Source organism: Oncorhynchus gorbuscha, linkage group LG14, assembly GCF_021184085.1.
Source record: "Oncorhynchus gorbuscha isolate QuinsamMale2020 ecotype Even-year linkage group LG14, OgorEven_v1.0, whole genome shotgun sequence".
Lineage (NCBI taxonomy): Eukaryota > Metazoa > Chordata > Actinopteri > Salmoniformes > Salmonidae > Oncorhynchus > Oncorhynchus gorbuscha.
The window spans coordinates 2,572,992-2,588,883 of record NC_060186.1 but is presented as its reverse complement, the minus strand read 5'-3'; the positions used below and the strand labels follow the sequence as shown (position 1 = coordinate 2,588,883).

The 15,892-nt window shown below is 46.7% G+C and overlaps 1 protein-coding gene across 1 annotated transcript in view; it reads left to right on the top strand.

The window, feature by feature from the left end:
- The window catches only part of LOC123995848 (rho guanine nucleotide exchange factor 39-like), a 75,704-nt gene that overhangs the window by 6,703 nt on the left and 53,109 nt on the right, over positions 1 to 15,892 (top strand). The window contains exon 3 of the mRNA XM_046299530.1: positions 4,675 to 4,769. Coding sequence (XP_046155486.1) covers positions 4,675 to 4,769 — 95 coding nt within the window. The remainder of the gene's footprint in view (positions 1 to 4,674; positions 4,770 to 15,892) is intronic.

The window sequence follows — 15,892 nt, the reverse complement described above, 5'->3', positions numbered from 1 at the left end:
GTCGACCTGCTGTCTAGTGAACGTGTAGGCTACGGCCAATAGGAAACAGGCCATTTGGCATGTCGACCTGCTGTCTAGTGAACGTGTAGGCTACGGCCAATAGGAAACAGGCCATTTGGCATGTCGACCTGCTGTCTAGTGAACGTGTAGGCTACGGCCAATAGGAAACAGGCCATTTGGCATGTCGACCTGCTGTCTAGTGAACGTGTAGGCTACGGCCAATAGGAAACAGGCCATTTGGCATGTCGACCTGCTGTCTAGTGAACGTGTAGGCTACGGCCAATAGGAAACAGGCCATTTGGCATGTCGACCTGCTGTCTAGTGAACGTGTAGGCTACGGCCAATAGGAAACAGGCCATTTGGCATGTCGACCTGCTGTCTGTTGAACGTGTAGGCTACGGCCAATAGGAAACAGGCCATTTGGCATGTCGACCTGCTGTCTGTTGAACGTGTAGGCTACGGCCAATAGGAAACAGGCCATTTGGCATGTCGACCTGCTGTCTAGTGAACGTGTAGGCTACGGCCAATAGGAAACAGGCCATTTGGCATGTCGACCTGCTGTCTGTTGAACGTGTAGGCTACGGCCAATAGGAAACAGGCCATTTGGCATGTCGACCTGCTGTCTAGTGAACGTGTAGGCTACGGCCAATAGGAAACAGGCCATTTGGCATGTCGACCTGCTGTCTAGTGAACGTGTAGGCTACGGCCAATAGGAAACAGGCCATTTGGCATGTCGACCTGCTGTCTAGTGAACGTGTAGGCTACGGCCAATAGGAAACAGGCCATTTGGCATGTCGACCTGCTCTCTAGTGAACGTGTAGGCTACGGCCAATCGGAAACAGGCCATTTGGCATGTCGACCTGCTGTCTAGTGAACGTGTAGGCTACGGCCAATAGGAAACAGGCCATTTGGCATGTCGACCTGCTGTCTAGTGAACGTGTAGGCTACGGCCAATAGGAAACAGGCCATTTGGCATGTCGACCTGCTCTCTAGTGAACGTGTAGGCTACGGCCAATCGGAAACAGGCCATTTGGCATGTCGACCTGCTCTCTAGTGAACGTGTAGGCTACGGCCAATAGGAAACAGGCCATTTGGCATGTCGACCTGCTGTCTGTTGAACGTGTAGGCTACGGCCAATAGGAAACAGGCCATTTGGCATGTCGACCTGCTGTCTAGTGAACGTGTAGGCTACGGCCAATAGGAAACAGGCCATTTGGCATGTCGACCTGCTGTCTAGTGAACGTGTAGGCTACGGCCAATAGGAAACAGGCCATTTGGCATGTCGACCTGCTGTCTAGTGAACGTGTAGGCTACGGCCAATAGGAAACAGGCCATTTGGCATGTCGACCTGCTGTCTAGTGAACGTGTAGGCTACGGCCAATAGGAAACAGGCCATTTGGCATGTCGACCTGCTCTCTAGTGAACGTGTAGGCTACGGCCAATCGGAAACAGGCCATTTGGCATGTCGACCTGCTCTCTAGTGAACGTGTAGGCTACGGCCAATAGGAAACAGGCCATTTGGCATGTCGACCTGCTGTCTGTTGAACGTGTAGGCTACGGCCAATAGGAAACAGGCCATTTGGCATGTCGACCTGCTGTCTAGTGAACGTGTAGGCTACGGCCAATAGGAAACAGGCCATTTGGCATGTCGACCTGCTGTCTAGTGAACGTGTAGGCTACGGCCAATAGGAAACAGGCCATTTGGCATGTCGACCTGCTGTCTAGTGAACGTGTAGGCTACGGCCAATAGAAAACAGGCCATTTGGCATGTCGACCTGCTGTCTAGTGAACGTGTAGGCTACGGCCAATAGAAAACAGGCCATTTGGCATGTCGACCTGCTGTCTAGTGAACGTGTAGGCTACGGCCAATAGGAAACAGGCCATTTGGCATGTCGACCTGCTGTCTAGTGAACGTGTAGGCTACGGCCAATAGGAAACAGGCCATTTGGCATGTCGACCTGCTGTCTAGTGAACGTGTAGGCTACGGCCAATAGAAAACAGGCCATTTGGCATGTCGACCTGCTGTCTAGTGAACGTGTAGGCTACGGCCAATAGAAAACAGGCCATTTGGCATGTCGACCTGCTGTCTAGTGAACGTGTAGGCTACGGCCAATAGAAAACAGGCCATTTGGCATGTCGACCTGCTGTCTGTTGAACGTGTAGGCTACGGCCAATAGGAAACAGGCCATTTGGCATGTCGACCTGCTGTCTAGTGAACGTGTAGGCTACGGCCAATAGGAAACAGGCCATTTGGCATGTCGACCTGCTGTCTAGTGAACGTGTAGGCTACGGCCAATAGGAAACAGGCCATTTGGCATGTAGACCTGCTGTCTAGTGAACGTGTAGGCTACGGCCAATAGGAAACAGGCCATTTGGCATGTCCACCTGCTGTCTAGTGAACGTGTAGGCTACGGCCAATAGGAAACAGGCCATTTGGCCTGTCGACCTGCTGTCTAGTGAACGTGTAGGCTACGGCCAATAGGAAACAAGCCATTTGGCATGTCGACCTGCTGTCTGTTGAACGTGTAGGCTACGGCCAATAGGAAACAGGCCATTTGGCATGTCCACCTGCTGTCTGTTGAACGTGTAGGCTACGGCCAATAGGAAACAGGCCGTTTGGCATGTCGACCTGCTGTCTAGTGAACGTGTAGGCTACGGCCAATAGGAAACAGGCCATTTGGCCTGTCGACCTGCTGTCTAGTGAACGTGTAGGCTACGGCCAATAGGAAACAGGCCATTTGGCATGTCCACCTGCTGTCTGTTGAACGTGTAGGCTACGGCCAATAGGAAACAAGCCATTTGGCATGTCGACCTGCTGTGTAGTGAACGTGTAGGCTACGGCCAATAGGAAACAGGCCGTTTGGCATGTCGACCTGCTGTCTAGTGAACGTGTAGGCTACGGCCAATAGGAAACAGGCCATTTGGCCTGTCGACCTGCTGTCTAGTGAACGTGTAGGCTACGGCCAATAGGAAACAGGCCATTTGGCATGTCCACCTGCTGTCTAGTGAACGTGTAGGCTACGGCCAATAGGAAACAGGCCATTTGGCCTGTCGACCTGCTCTGTTGTGCGCTGCCAGACTCTGGTATTGCAGTCAAGTTCCAATATGCTAATCCGTTGTTTGTGACATCACAATGTCGTCACCGTCGACGATGGCCCACAAACTTTGTCGATTATTATTATTATTATTATAAAAAATATAAAAAATTAGACGGTGCAGTGGTAAATTCGTCCAACCCCAGACTAGAGTGCCATTGGGGACGCGGACGAGGAGTAATTGAGTTGTCGGTGGTGTAATCTCCTAAACCGTTTGTCTCATGGGAATCCAATGGAACCAATGCAGCTAGATAGCAGACAGGCTTAGCCAGACAAATGGCGAGACAAATACTAAGTTCTTCTTTCTTGTCTCTGTGTGTGTACGTCTCTGTGTGTGTACGTCTCTGTGTGTGTACGTCTCTGTGTGTGTACGTCTCTGCGTGTGTGTGTACGTCTCTGCGTGTGTGTGTACGTCTCTGCGTGTGTGTGTACGTCTCTCTGTGTGTGTGCGTCTCTCTGTGTGTGTGCGTCTCTCTGTGTGTGTGCGTCTCTCTGTGTGTCTGTGTGTGTGTGTGTGCGTCTCTCTGTGTGTGTGTGTGTACATCTCTCTCTGTGTGTGTGTGTACGTCTCTCTCTGTGTGTGTGTGTGTGTGTGTGTCTCTCTCTGTGTGTGTGTGTGTGTGTGTGTGTCTCTCTCTGTGTGTGTGTGTGTGTGTGTACGTCTCTCTCTGTGTGTGTGTGTGTGTGTGTGTGTGTGTGTGTGTGTACGTCTCTCTGTGTGTGTGTGTACGTCTCTCTGTGTGTGTGTGTACGTCTCTCTCTGTGTGTGTGTGTACGTCTCTCTCTGTGTGTGTGTGTACGTCTCTCTCTGTGTGTGTGTGTACGTCTCTCTCTGTGTGTGTGTGTACGTCTCTCTCTGTGTGTGTGTGTACGTCTCTCTGTGTGTGTGTGTGTACGTCTCTCTGTGTGTGTGTGTACGTCTCTCTGTGTGTGTGTGTACGTCTCTCTGTGTGTGTGTGTACGTCTCTCTCTGTGTGTGTGTGTGTGTGTGTGTGTGTGCGTCTCTCTGTGTGTGTGTGTGTGTGCGTCTCTGTGTGTGTGTGTGTGTGCGTGTGCGTCTCTCTGTGTGTGTGTGTGTGTGTGTGTGCGTCTCTCTCTGTGTGTGTGTGTGCGTCTCTCTCTGTGTGTGTGTGTGTACGTCTCTCTCTGTGTGTGTGTGTGTCTCTCTCTGTGTGTGTGTGTGTGTGTGTGTGTGTGTGTGTCTCTCTGTGTGTGTGTGTGTGTCTCTCTCTGTGTGTGTGTGTGTGTGTGTCTCTCTCTGTGTGTGTGTGTGTGTGTCTCTCTCTGTGTGTGTGTGTGTGTGTCTCTCTCTCTGTGTGTGTGTGTGTGTGTGTCTCTCTCTGTGTGTGTGTCTCTCTCTGTGTGTGTGTACGTCTCTCTCTGTGTGTGTGTGTACGTCTCTCTCTCTGTGTGTGTGTACGTCTCTCTCTCTGTGTGTGTGTGCTCCCTCTGTGTGTGTCTCTCTCTCTGTGTGTGTGTGTGTACGTCTCTCTCTCTGTGTGTGTGTGTGTGTGTACGTCTCTCTCTCTGTGTGTGTGTGTGTACGTCTCTCTCTCTGTGTGTGTGCTCCCTCTTGCAGTACTTTGTGGAGATTCTGAAGGCCAAAGGCACCCTGAGGCAGGACATTAGAGAAAGCATCTTCAGTTCCATTCCATCCGTCTATTCAGTAAACCAGTAAGTATCTCTTTAATAATTAATGATGGGGAGGGGCGGGCGACATTAATTGGCACCCTCCCTGGCTCTCACTAGTAGTTCAGAGTGTTGGTTTGACAGGCCTCAGACAGCTGAGGGCCTTGTCTACTGAAAGCCTACACACACAACTCGATTCCAAATGGAGAAAAAAATATATATCCTCAAGAAATAAACAAATAAGCACCGACTTCTTCAGTGAAAACCTTCAGGCCAGCGTGACGGCATGAACCAGGTGAACCAAACCTGTTCCTCCTTGCCATGTTTAATATCTCTGTGTGTAAATAACAACAATGTGAGATTTGGATTTCTACAACCAGCTATGTTCTTGAACCCTCCAACTCAACTCTGGTCCTGGAAACCAGTTCTACTGCATCTAATCAGGCTCTGATTTTTAGACCTGAGACGCCAGGTCGAACAGAGAACCAGACCTCCGTAGGGTCGGAGTTGAGTACCCCCTGTGTTGGTAGTGTTCTGTGTTCCGTGTGGTTCCAATAGAGCCGTAGACATGACAACATAGTCGTGTTCTAGAGTGTTGGTAGTGTTCTGTGTTCCGTATGGTTCCAATAGAGCCGTAGACATGACAACATAGTCGTGTTCTAGAGTGTTGGTAGTGTTCTGTGTTCCGTATGGTTCCAATAGAGCCGTAGACATGACAACATAGTCGTGTTCTAGAGTGTTGGTAGTGTTCTGTGTTCCGTATGGTTCCAATAGAGCCGTAGACATGACAACATAGTCGTGTTCTAGAGTGTTGGTAGTGTTCTGTGTTCCGTATGGTTCCAATAGAGCCGTAGACATGACAACATAGTCGTGTTCTATTTAATCATGTGGTTTATAGCTTCACAGAATGAGCATCGTACTGTGTTGAATAATGATCAGGTGTTGAGTCCCACAGGTCCTCATCTCCACTCTGAGACTGACAGGATTTCTTCCTGAGAGTGGCATGATGAAGACAGAGAGGGGTGTATTACTGAGGGTCTATCCCAAACCGCTCCCTATATAGTGCACTATGGGCCCTGGTTGAATGTAGTGCTCTATAAAGTGAATAGGGTGTCATTTTGGACTTGGGTAGAGTGTGACTGTATTAGATAAACTGGTGCGTCTCTATCAGTGGAGGCTGCTGAGGGGCTCTGAGAATATGAAAAATACTTGGGGAGAGAGGGTAATGTATAATGTTTACATTATGTCAGGATATGTCACTGAGGGTAATGTATTACGTTTACATTATGTCAGGATATGTCACTGAGGGAGAGAGGGTAATGTATAATGTTTACATTATGTCAGGATATGTCACTGAGGGTAATGTATAACGTTTACATTATGTCAGGATATGTCACTGAGGGAGAGAGGGTAATGTATAATGTTTACATTATGTCAGGATATGTCACTGAGGGTAATGTATAACGTTTACATTATGTCAGGATATGTCACTGAGGGAGAGAGGGTAATGTATAATGTTTACATTATGTCAGGATATGTCACTGAGGGTAATGTATAACGTTTACATTATGTCAGGATATGTCACTGAGGGTAATGTATTATATTTACATTATGTCAGGATATGTCACTGAGGGATAGAGGGTAATGTATTACGTTTACATTATGTCAGGATATGTCACTGAGGGTAATGTATAACGTTTACATTATGTCAGGATATGTCACTGAGGGTAATGTATTATATTTACATTATGTCAGGATATGTCACTGAGGGATAGAGGGTAATGTATTACGTTTACATTATGTCAGGATATGTCACTGAGGGAGAGAGGGTAATGTATAACGTTTACATTATGTCAGGATATGTCACTGAGGGAGAGAGGGTAATGTATAACGTTTACATTATGTCAGGATATGTCACTGAGGGAGAGAGGGTAATGTATTCAGTTTACATTATGTCAGGATATGTCACTGAGGGTAATGTATAGCGTTTACATTATGTCAGGATATGTCACTGAGGGAGAGAGGGTAATGTGTAATGTTTACATTATGTCAGGATATGTCACTGAGGGAGAGAGGGTAATGCATTACGTTTACATTATGTCAGGATATGTCACTGAGGGAGAGAGGGTAATGTATTCAGTTTACATTATGTCAGGATATGTCACTGAGGGAGAGAGGGTAATGTGTAACGTTTACATTATGTCAGGATATGTCACTGAGGGTAATGTATAACGTTTACATTATGTCAGGATATGTCACTGAGGGTAATGTATAACGTTTACATTATGTCAGGATATGTCACTGAGGGTAATGTATAGCATTTACATTATGTCAGGATATATCACTGAGGGTAATGCATTACGATTACATTATGTCAGGATATGTCACTGAGGGTAATGCATTACGATTACATTATGTCAGGATATGTCACTGAGGGAGAGAGGGTAATGTATTATGTTTACATTATGTCAGGATATGTCACTGAGGGAGAGAGGGTTGATGATATTACTAGGTTTGACTAGCTTGTCCTGCGTTCCATGTAATCAATGCGGGGCCTGTTAATTCTTCATCGAATCACAGCCAAAAGGTTGATGATTTAACAAAAGCGCATTGCCGGAAAAAAAAGCACAATCTTTGCACAAATGTACCTAACCGTAAACGCCTTTCTTAAAATCAATACACAGAGGTATATATTTTTAAACCTGCATATTTAGTTAATATTCCCTGCTAACATTAAAATTATTTTAACTAGGGAAATTGTGTCCACTTCTCTTGCATTTGGTGCAAGCAGAGTCAGGGTATATGCAGCAGTTTGGGCCGCCTGGCTCGTTGGGAACGAATATGTCAGCGTTTTACATAATTATGACATAACATTGAAGGTTGTGCAATTTAACAGGAATACTTAGACTTAGGGATGCCACCCGTTAGATAAAATACAGAACCGTTCCGTATTTCACTGAAATAATAAACGTTTTGTTTTTGAAATGATAGTTTCCGGATTTGACCATATAAACACACAGAAATATATATATATATATATATATATATATATATATATATATATATATATTATATAAACACACATACTTTTTAATTTTTTTAAATTGTAGAATATAAATTATAGAGGAACGACAACAGGCAGGTATCATGTCTCTATCGTTGGGCGTAGTGTGTTGATGTAGAGGAACGACAACAGGCAGGTATCATGTCTCTATCGTTGGGCGTAGTGTGTTGATTTAGAGGAACGACAACAGGCTTTTCTGTCAGGTATCATGTCTCTATCGTTGGGCGTAGTGTGTTGATTTAGAGGAACGACAACAGGCAGGTATCATGTCTCTATCGTTGGGCGTAGTGTGTTGATGTAGAGGAACGACAACAGGCAGGTATCATGTCTCTATTGTTGGGCGTAGTGTGTTGATTTAGAGGAACGACAACAGGCAGGTATCATGTCTCTATCGTTGGGCGTAGTGTGTTGATTTAGAGGAACGACAACAGGCAGGTATCATGTCTCTATCGTTGGGCGTAGTGTGTTGATGTAGAGGAACGACAACAGGCAGGTATCATGTCTCTATCGTTGGGCGTAGTGTGTTGATGTAGAGGAATGACAACAGGCTTTTCTGTCAGGTATCATGTCTCTATCGTTGGGCGTAGTGTGTTGATTTAGAGGAACGACAACAGGCTGTATCGTTGGGCGTAGTGTGTTGATGTAGAGGAACGACAACAAGCTGTATCGTTGGACGTAGTGTGTTGATTTAGAGAAACGACAACAGGCTGTATCGTTGGACGTAGTGTGTTGATTTAGAGAAACGACAACAGGCAGGTATCATGTCTCTATCGTTGGGCGTAGTGTGTTGATTTAGAGGAACGACAACAGGCAGGTATCATGTCTCTATCGTTGGGCGTAGTGTGTTGATTTAGAGGAACGACAACAGGCAGGTATCATGTCTCTATCGTTGGGCGTAGTGTGTTGATTTAGAGGAACGACAACAGGCAGGTATCATGTCTCTATCGTTGGGCGTAGTGTGTTGATGTAGAGGAACGACAACAGGCTTTTCTGTCAGGTATCATGTCTCTATCGTTGGGCGTAGTGTGTTGATGTAGAGGAACGACAACAGGCAGGTATCATGTCTCTATCGTTGGGCGTAGTGTGTTGATTTAGAGGAACGGCAACAGGCAGGTATCATGTCTCTATCGTTGGGCGTAGTGTGTTGATCTAGAGGAACGACAACAGGCAGGTATCATGTCTCTATCGTTGGGCGTAGTGTGTTGATGTAGAGGAACGACAACAGGCAGGTATCATGTCTCTATCGTTGGGCGTAGTGTGTTGATGTAGAGGAAAGACAACAGGCAGGTATCATGTCTCTATCGTTGGGCGTAGTGTGTTGATGTAGAGGAACGACAACAGGCAGGTATCATGTCTCTATCGTTGGGCGTAGTGTGTTGATGTAGAGGAACGACAACAGGCAGGTATCATGTCTCTATCGTTGGGCGTAGTGTGTTGATGTAGAGGAACGACAACAGGCAGGTATCATGTCTCTATCGTTGGGCGTAGTGTGTTAATTTAGAGGAACGACAACAGGCAGGTATCATGTCTCTATCGTTGGGCGTAGTGTGTTGATTTAGAGGAACGACAACAGGCAGGTATCATGTCTCTATCGTTGGGCGTAGTGTGTTGATGTAGAGGAACGACAACAGGCTTTTCTGTCAGGTATCATGTCTCTATCGTTGGGCGTAGTGTGTTGATTTAGAGGAACGACAACAGGCAGGTATCATGTCTCTATCGTTGGGCGTAGTGTGTTGATCTAGAGGAACGACAACAGGCTTTTCTGTCAGGTATCATGTCTCTATCGTTGGGCGTAGTGTGTTGATGTAGAGGAACGACAACAGGCAGGTATCATGTCTCTATCGTTGGACGTAGTGTGTTGATGTAGAGGAACGACAACAGGCTCTATCGTTGGGCGTAGTGTGTTGATCTAGAGGAACGACAACAGGCAGGTATCGTGTCTCTATCGTTGGGCATAGTGGGTTGATTTAGAGGAACGACAACAGGCTTTTCTGTCAGGTATCGTGTCTCTATCGTTGGGCGTAGTGTGTTGATGTAGAGGAACGACAACAGGCTTTTCTGTCAGGTATCATGTCTCTATCGTTGGGCGTAGTGTGTTGATTTAGAGGAACGACAACAAGCTGTATCGTTGGACGTAGTGTGTTGATTTAGAGAAACGACAACAGGCTGTATCGTTGGACGTAGTGTGTTGATTTAGAGAAACGACAACAGGCAGGTATCATGTCTCTTTCGTTGGGCGTAGTGTGTTGATGTAGAGGAACGACAACAAGCTGTATCGTTGGACGTAGTGTGTTGATTTAGAGAAACGACAACAGGCTGTATCGTTGGACGTAGTGTGTTGATTTAGAGAAACGACAACAGGCAGGTATCATGTCTCTTTCGTTGGGCGTAGTGTGTTGATTTAGAGGAACGACAACAGGCAGGTATCATGTCTCTATCGTTGGGCGTAGTGTGTTGATTTAGAGGAACGACAACAGGCAGGTATCATGTCTATATCGTTGGGCGTAGTGTGTTGATTTAGAGGAACGACAACAGGCAGGTATCATGTCTCTATCGTTGGGCGTAGTGTGTTGATTTAGAGGAACGACAACAGGCAGGTATCATGTCTCTATCGTTGGGCGTAGTGTGTTGATGTAGAGGAACGACAACAGGCTTTTCTGTCAGGTATCATGTCTCTATCGTTGGGCGTAGTGTGTTGATGTAGAGGAACGACAACAGGCAGGTATCATGTCTCTATCGTTGGGCGTAGTGTGTTGATGTAGAGGAACGACAACAGGCTTTTCTGTCAGGTATCATGTCTCTATCGTTGGGCGTAGTGTGTTGATGTAGAGGAACGACAACAGGCAGGTATCATGTCTCTATCGTTGGACGTAGTGTGTTGATGTAGAGGAACGACAACAGGCTCTATCGTTGGGCGTAGTGTGTTGATCTAGAGGAACGACAACAGGCAGGTATCATGTCTCTATCGTTGGGCGTAGTGTGTTGATTTAGAGGAACGACAACAGGCAGGTATCATGTCTCTATCGTTGGGCGTAGTGTGTTGATGTAGAGGAAAGACAACAGGCTCTATCGTTGGGCGTAGTGTGTTGATTTAGAGGAACGACAACAGGCAGGTATCATGTCTCTATCGTTGGGCGTAGTGTGTTGATGTAGAGGAACGACAACAGGCTTTTCTGTCAGGTATCATGTCTCTATCGTTGGACGTAGTGTGTTGATGTAGAGGAACGACAACAGGCAGGTATCATGTCTCTATCGTTGGGCGTAGTGTGTTGATGTAGAGGAACGACAACAGGCAGGTATCATGTCTCTATCGTTGGGCGTAGTGTGTTGATGTAGAGGAACGACAACAGGCAGGTATCATGTCTCTATCGTTGGGCGTAGTGTGTTGATGTAGAGGAACGACAACAGGCTTTTCTGTCAGGTATCATGTCTCTATCGTTGGGCGTAGTGTGTTGATGTAGAGGAACGACAACAGGCAGGTATCATGTCTCTATCGTTGGACGTAGTGTGTTGATGTAGAGGAACGACAACAGGCTCTATCGTTGGGCGTAGTGTGTTGATCTAGAGGAACGACAACAGGCAGGTATCGTGTCTCTATCGTTGGGCATAGTGGGTTGATTTAGAGGAACGACAACAGGCTTTTCTGTCAGGTATCGTGTCTCTATCGTTGGACGTAGTGTGTTGATGTAGAGGAACGACAACAGGCAGGTATCATGTCTCTATCGTTGGGCGTAGTGTGTTGATTTAGAGGAACGACAACAGGCAGGTATCATGTCTCTATCGTTGGGCGTAGTGTGTTGATGTAGAGGAACGACAACAGGCTTTTCTGTCAGGTATCATGTCTCTATCGTTGGGCGTAGTGTGTTGATTTAGAGGAACGACAACAGGCTTTTCTGTCAGGTATCATGTCTCTATCGTTGGGCGTAGTGTGTTGATTTAGAGGAACGACAACAGGCAGGTATCATGTCTCTATCGTTGGGCGTAGTGTGTTGATGTAGAGGAACGACAACAGGCAGGTATCATGTCTCTATTGTTGGGCGTAGTGTGTTGATTTAGAGGAACGACAACAGGCAGGTATCATGTCTCTATCGTTGGGCGTAGTGTGTTGATTTAGAGGAACGACAACAGGCAGGTATCATGTCTCTATCGTTGGGCGTAGTGTGTTGATGTAGAGGAACGACAACAGGCAGGTATCATGTCTCTATCGTTGGGCGTAGTGTGTTGATGTAGAGGAATGACAACAGGCTTTTCTGTCAGGTATCATGTCTCTATCGTTGGGCGTAGTGTGTTGATTTAGAGGAACGACAACAGGCTGTATCGTTGGGCGTAGTGTGTTGATGTAGAGAACGACAACAAGCTGTATCGTTGGACGTAGTGTGTTGATTTAGAGAAACGACAACAGGCTGTATCGTTGGACGTAGTGTGTTGATTTAGAGAAACGACAACAGGCAGGTATCATGTCTCTATCGTTGGGCGTAGTGTGTTGATTTAGAGGAACGACAACAGGCAGGTATCATGTCTCTATCGTTGGGCGTAGTGTGTTGATTTAGAGGAACGACAACAGGCAGGTATCATGTCTCTATCGTTGGGCGTAGTGTGTTGATTTAGAGGAACGACAACAGGCAGGTATCATGTCTCTATCGTTGGGCGTAGTGTGTTGATGTAGAGGAACGACAACAGGCTTTTCTGTCAGGTATCATGTCTCTATCGTTGGGCGTAGTGTGTTGATGTAGAGGAACGACAACAGGCAGGTATCATGTCTCTATCGTTGGGCGTAGTGTGTTGATTTAGAGGAACGGCAACAGGCAGGTATCATGTCTCTATCGTTGGGCGTAGTGTGTTGATCTAGAGGAACGACAACAGGCAGGTATCATGTCTCTATCGTTGGGCGTAGTGTGTTGATGTAGAGGAACGACAACAGGCAGGTATCATGTCTCTATCGTTGGGCGTAGTGTGTTGATGTAGAGGAAAGACAACAGGCAGGTATCATGTCTCTATCGTTGGGCGTAGTGTGTTGATGTAGAGGAACGACAACAGGCAGGTATCATGTCTCTATCGTTGGGCGTAGTGTGTTGATGTAGAGGAACGACAACAGGCAGGTATCATGTCTCTATCGTTGGGCGTAGTGTGTTGATGTAGAGGAACGACAACAGGCAGGTATCATGTCTCTATCGTTGGGCGTAGTGTGTTAATTTAGAGGAACGACAACAGGCAGGTATCATGTCTCTATCGTTGGGCGTAGTGTGTTGATTTAGAGGAACGACAACAGGCAGGTATCATGTCTCTATCGTTGGGCGTAGTGTGTTGATGTAGAGGAACGACAACAGGCTTTTCTGTCAGGTATCATGTCTCTATCGTTGGGCGTAGTGTGTTGATTTAGAGGAACGACAACAGGCTGTATCGTTGGGCGTAGTGTGTTGATGTAGAGGAACGACAACAGGCAGGTATCGTGTCTCTATCGTTGGGCATAGTGGGTTGATTTAGAGGAACGACAACAGGCTTTTCTGTCAGGTATCGTGTCTCTATCGTTGGGCGTAGTGTGTTGATGTAGAGGAACGACAACAGGCTTTTCTGTCAGGTATCATGTCTCTATCGTTGGGCGTAGTGTGTTGATGTAGAGGAACGACAACAGGCAGGTATCATGTCTCTATCGTTGGACGTAGTGTGTTGATGTAGAGGAACGACAACAGGCTCTATCGTTGGGCGTAGTGTGTTGATCTAGAGGAACGACAACAGGCAGGTATCGTGTCTCTATCGTTGGGCATAGTGGGTTGATTTAGAGGAACGACAACAGGCTTTTCTGTCAGGTATCGTGTCTCTATCGTTGGGCGTAGTGTGTTGATGTAGAGGAACGACAACAGGCTTTTCTGTCAGGTATCATGTCTCTATCGTTGGGCGTAGTGTGTTGATTTAGAGGAACGACAACAGGCAGGTATCATGTCTCTATCGTTGGGCGTAGTGTGTTGATGTAGAGGAACGACAACAAGCTGTATCGTTGGACGTAGTGTGTTGATTTAGAGAAACGACAACAGGCTGTATCGTTGGACGTAGTGTGTTGATTTAGAGAAACGACAACAGGCAGGTATCATGTCTCTTTCGTTGGGCGTAGTGTGTTGATTTAGAGGAACGACAACAGGCAGGTATCATGTCTCTATCGTTGGGCGTAGTGTGTTGATTTAGAGGAACGACAACAGGCAGGTATCATGTCTATATCGTTGGGCGTAGTGTGTTGATTTAGAGGAACGACAACAGGCAGGTATCATGTCTCTATCGTTGGGCGTAGTGTGTTGATTTAGAGGAACGACAACAGGCAGGTATCATGTCTCTATCGTTGGGCGTAGTGTGTTGATGTAGAGGAACGACAACAGGCTTTTCTGTCAGGTATCATGTCTCTATCGTTGGGCGTAGTGTGTTGATGTAGAGGAACGACAACAGGCAGGTATCATGTCTCTATCGTTGGGCGTAGTGTGTTGATGTAGAGGAACGACAACAGGCAGGTATCATGTCTCTATCGTTGGGCGTAGTGTGTTGATTTAGAGGAACGACAACAGGCAGGTATCATGTCTCTATCGTTGGGCGTAGTGTGTTGATGTAGAGGAACGACAACAGGCAGGTATCATGTCTCTATCGTTGGGCGTAGTGTGTTGATGTAGAGGAATGACAACAGGCTTTTCTGTCAGGTATCATGTCTCTATCGTTGGGCGTAGTGTGTTGATTTAGAGGAACGACAACAGGCTGTATCGTTGGGCGTAGTGTGTTGATGTAGAGGAACGACAACAAGCTGTATCGTTGGACGTAGTGTGTTGATTTAGAGAAACGACAACAGGCTGTATCGTTGGACGTAGTGTGTTGATTTAGAGAAACGACAACAGGCAGGTATCATGTCTCTATCGTTGGGCGTAGTGTGTTGATTTAGAGGAACGACAACAGGCAGGTATCATGTCTCTATCGTTGGGCGTAGTGTGTTGATTTAGAGGAACGACAACAGGCAGGTATCATGTCTCTATCGTTGGGCGTAGTGTGTTGATTTAGAGGAACGACAACAGGCAGGTATCATGTCTCTATCGTTGGGCGTAGTGTGTTGATGTAGAGGAACGACAACAGGCTTTTCTGTCAGGTATCATGTCTCTATCGTTGGGCGTAGTGTGTTGATGTAGAGGAACGACAACAGGCAGGTATCATGTCTCTATCGTTGGGCGTAGTGTGTTGATTTAGAGGAACGGCAACAGGCAGGTATCATGTCTCTATCGTTGGGCGTAGTGTGTTGATCTAGAGGAACGACAACAGGCAGGTATCATGTCTCTATCGTTGGGCGTAGTGTGTTGATGTAGAGGAACGACAACAGGCAGGTATCATGTCTCTATCGTTGGGCGTAGTGTGTTGATGTAGAGGAAAGACAACAGGCAGGTATCATGTCTCTATCGTTGGGCGTAGTGTGTTGATGTAGAGGAACGACAACAGGCAGGTATCATGTCTCTATCGTTGGGCGTAGTGTGTTGATGTAGAGGAACGACAACAGGCAGGTATCATGTCTCTATCGTTGGGCGTAGTGTGTTGATGTAGAGGAACGACAACAGGCAGGTATCATGTCTCTATCGTTGGGCGTAGTGTGTTAATTTAGAGGAACGACAACAGGCAGGTATCATGTCTCTATCGTTGGGCGTAGTGTGTTGATTTAGAGGAACGACAACAGGCAGGTATCATGTCTCTATCGTTGGGCGTAGTGTGTTGATGTAGAGGAACGACAACAGGCTTTTCTGTCAGGTATCATGTCTCTATCGTTGGGCGTAGTGTGTTGATTTAGAGGAACGACAACAGGCTGTATCGTTGGGCGTAGTGTGTTGATGTAGAGGAACGACAACAGGCTTTTCTGTCAGGTATCATGTCTCTATCGTTGGGCGTAGTGTGTTGATGTAGAGGAACGACAACAGGCAGGTATCATGTCTCTATCGTTGGACGTAGTGTGTTGATGTAGAGGAACGACAACAGGCTCTATCGTTGGGCGTAGTGTGTTGATCTAGAGGAACGACAACAGGCAGGTATCGTGTCTCTATCGTTGGGCATAGTGGGTTGATTTAGAGGAACGACAACAGGCTTTTCTGTC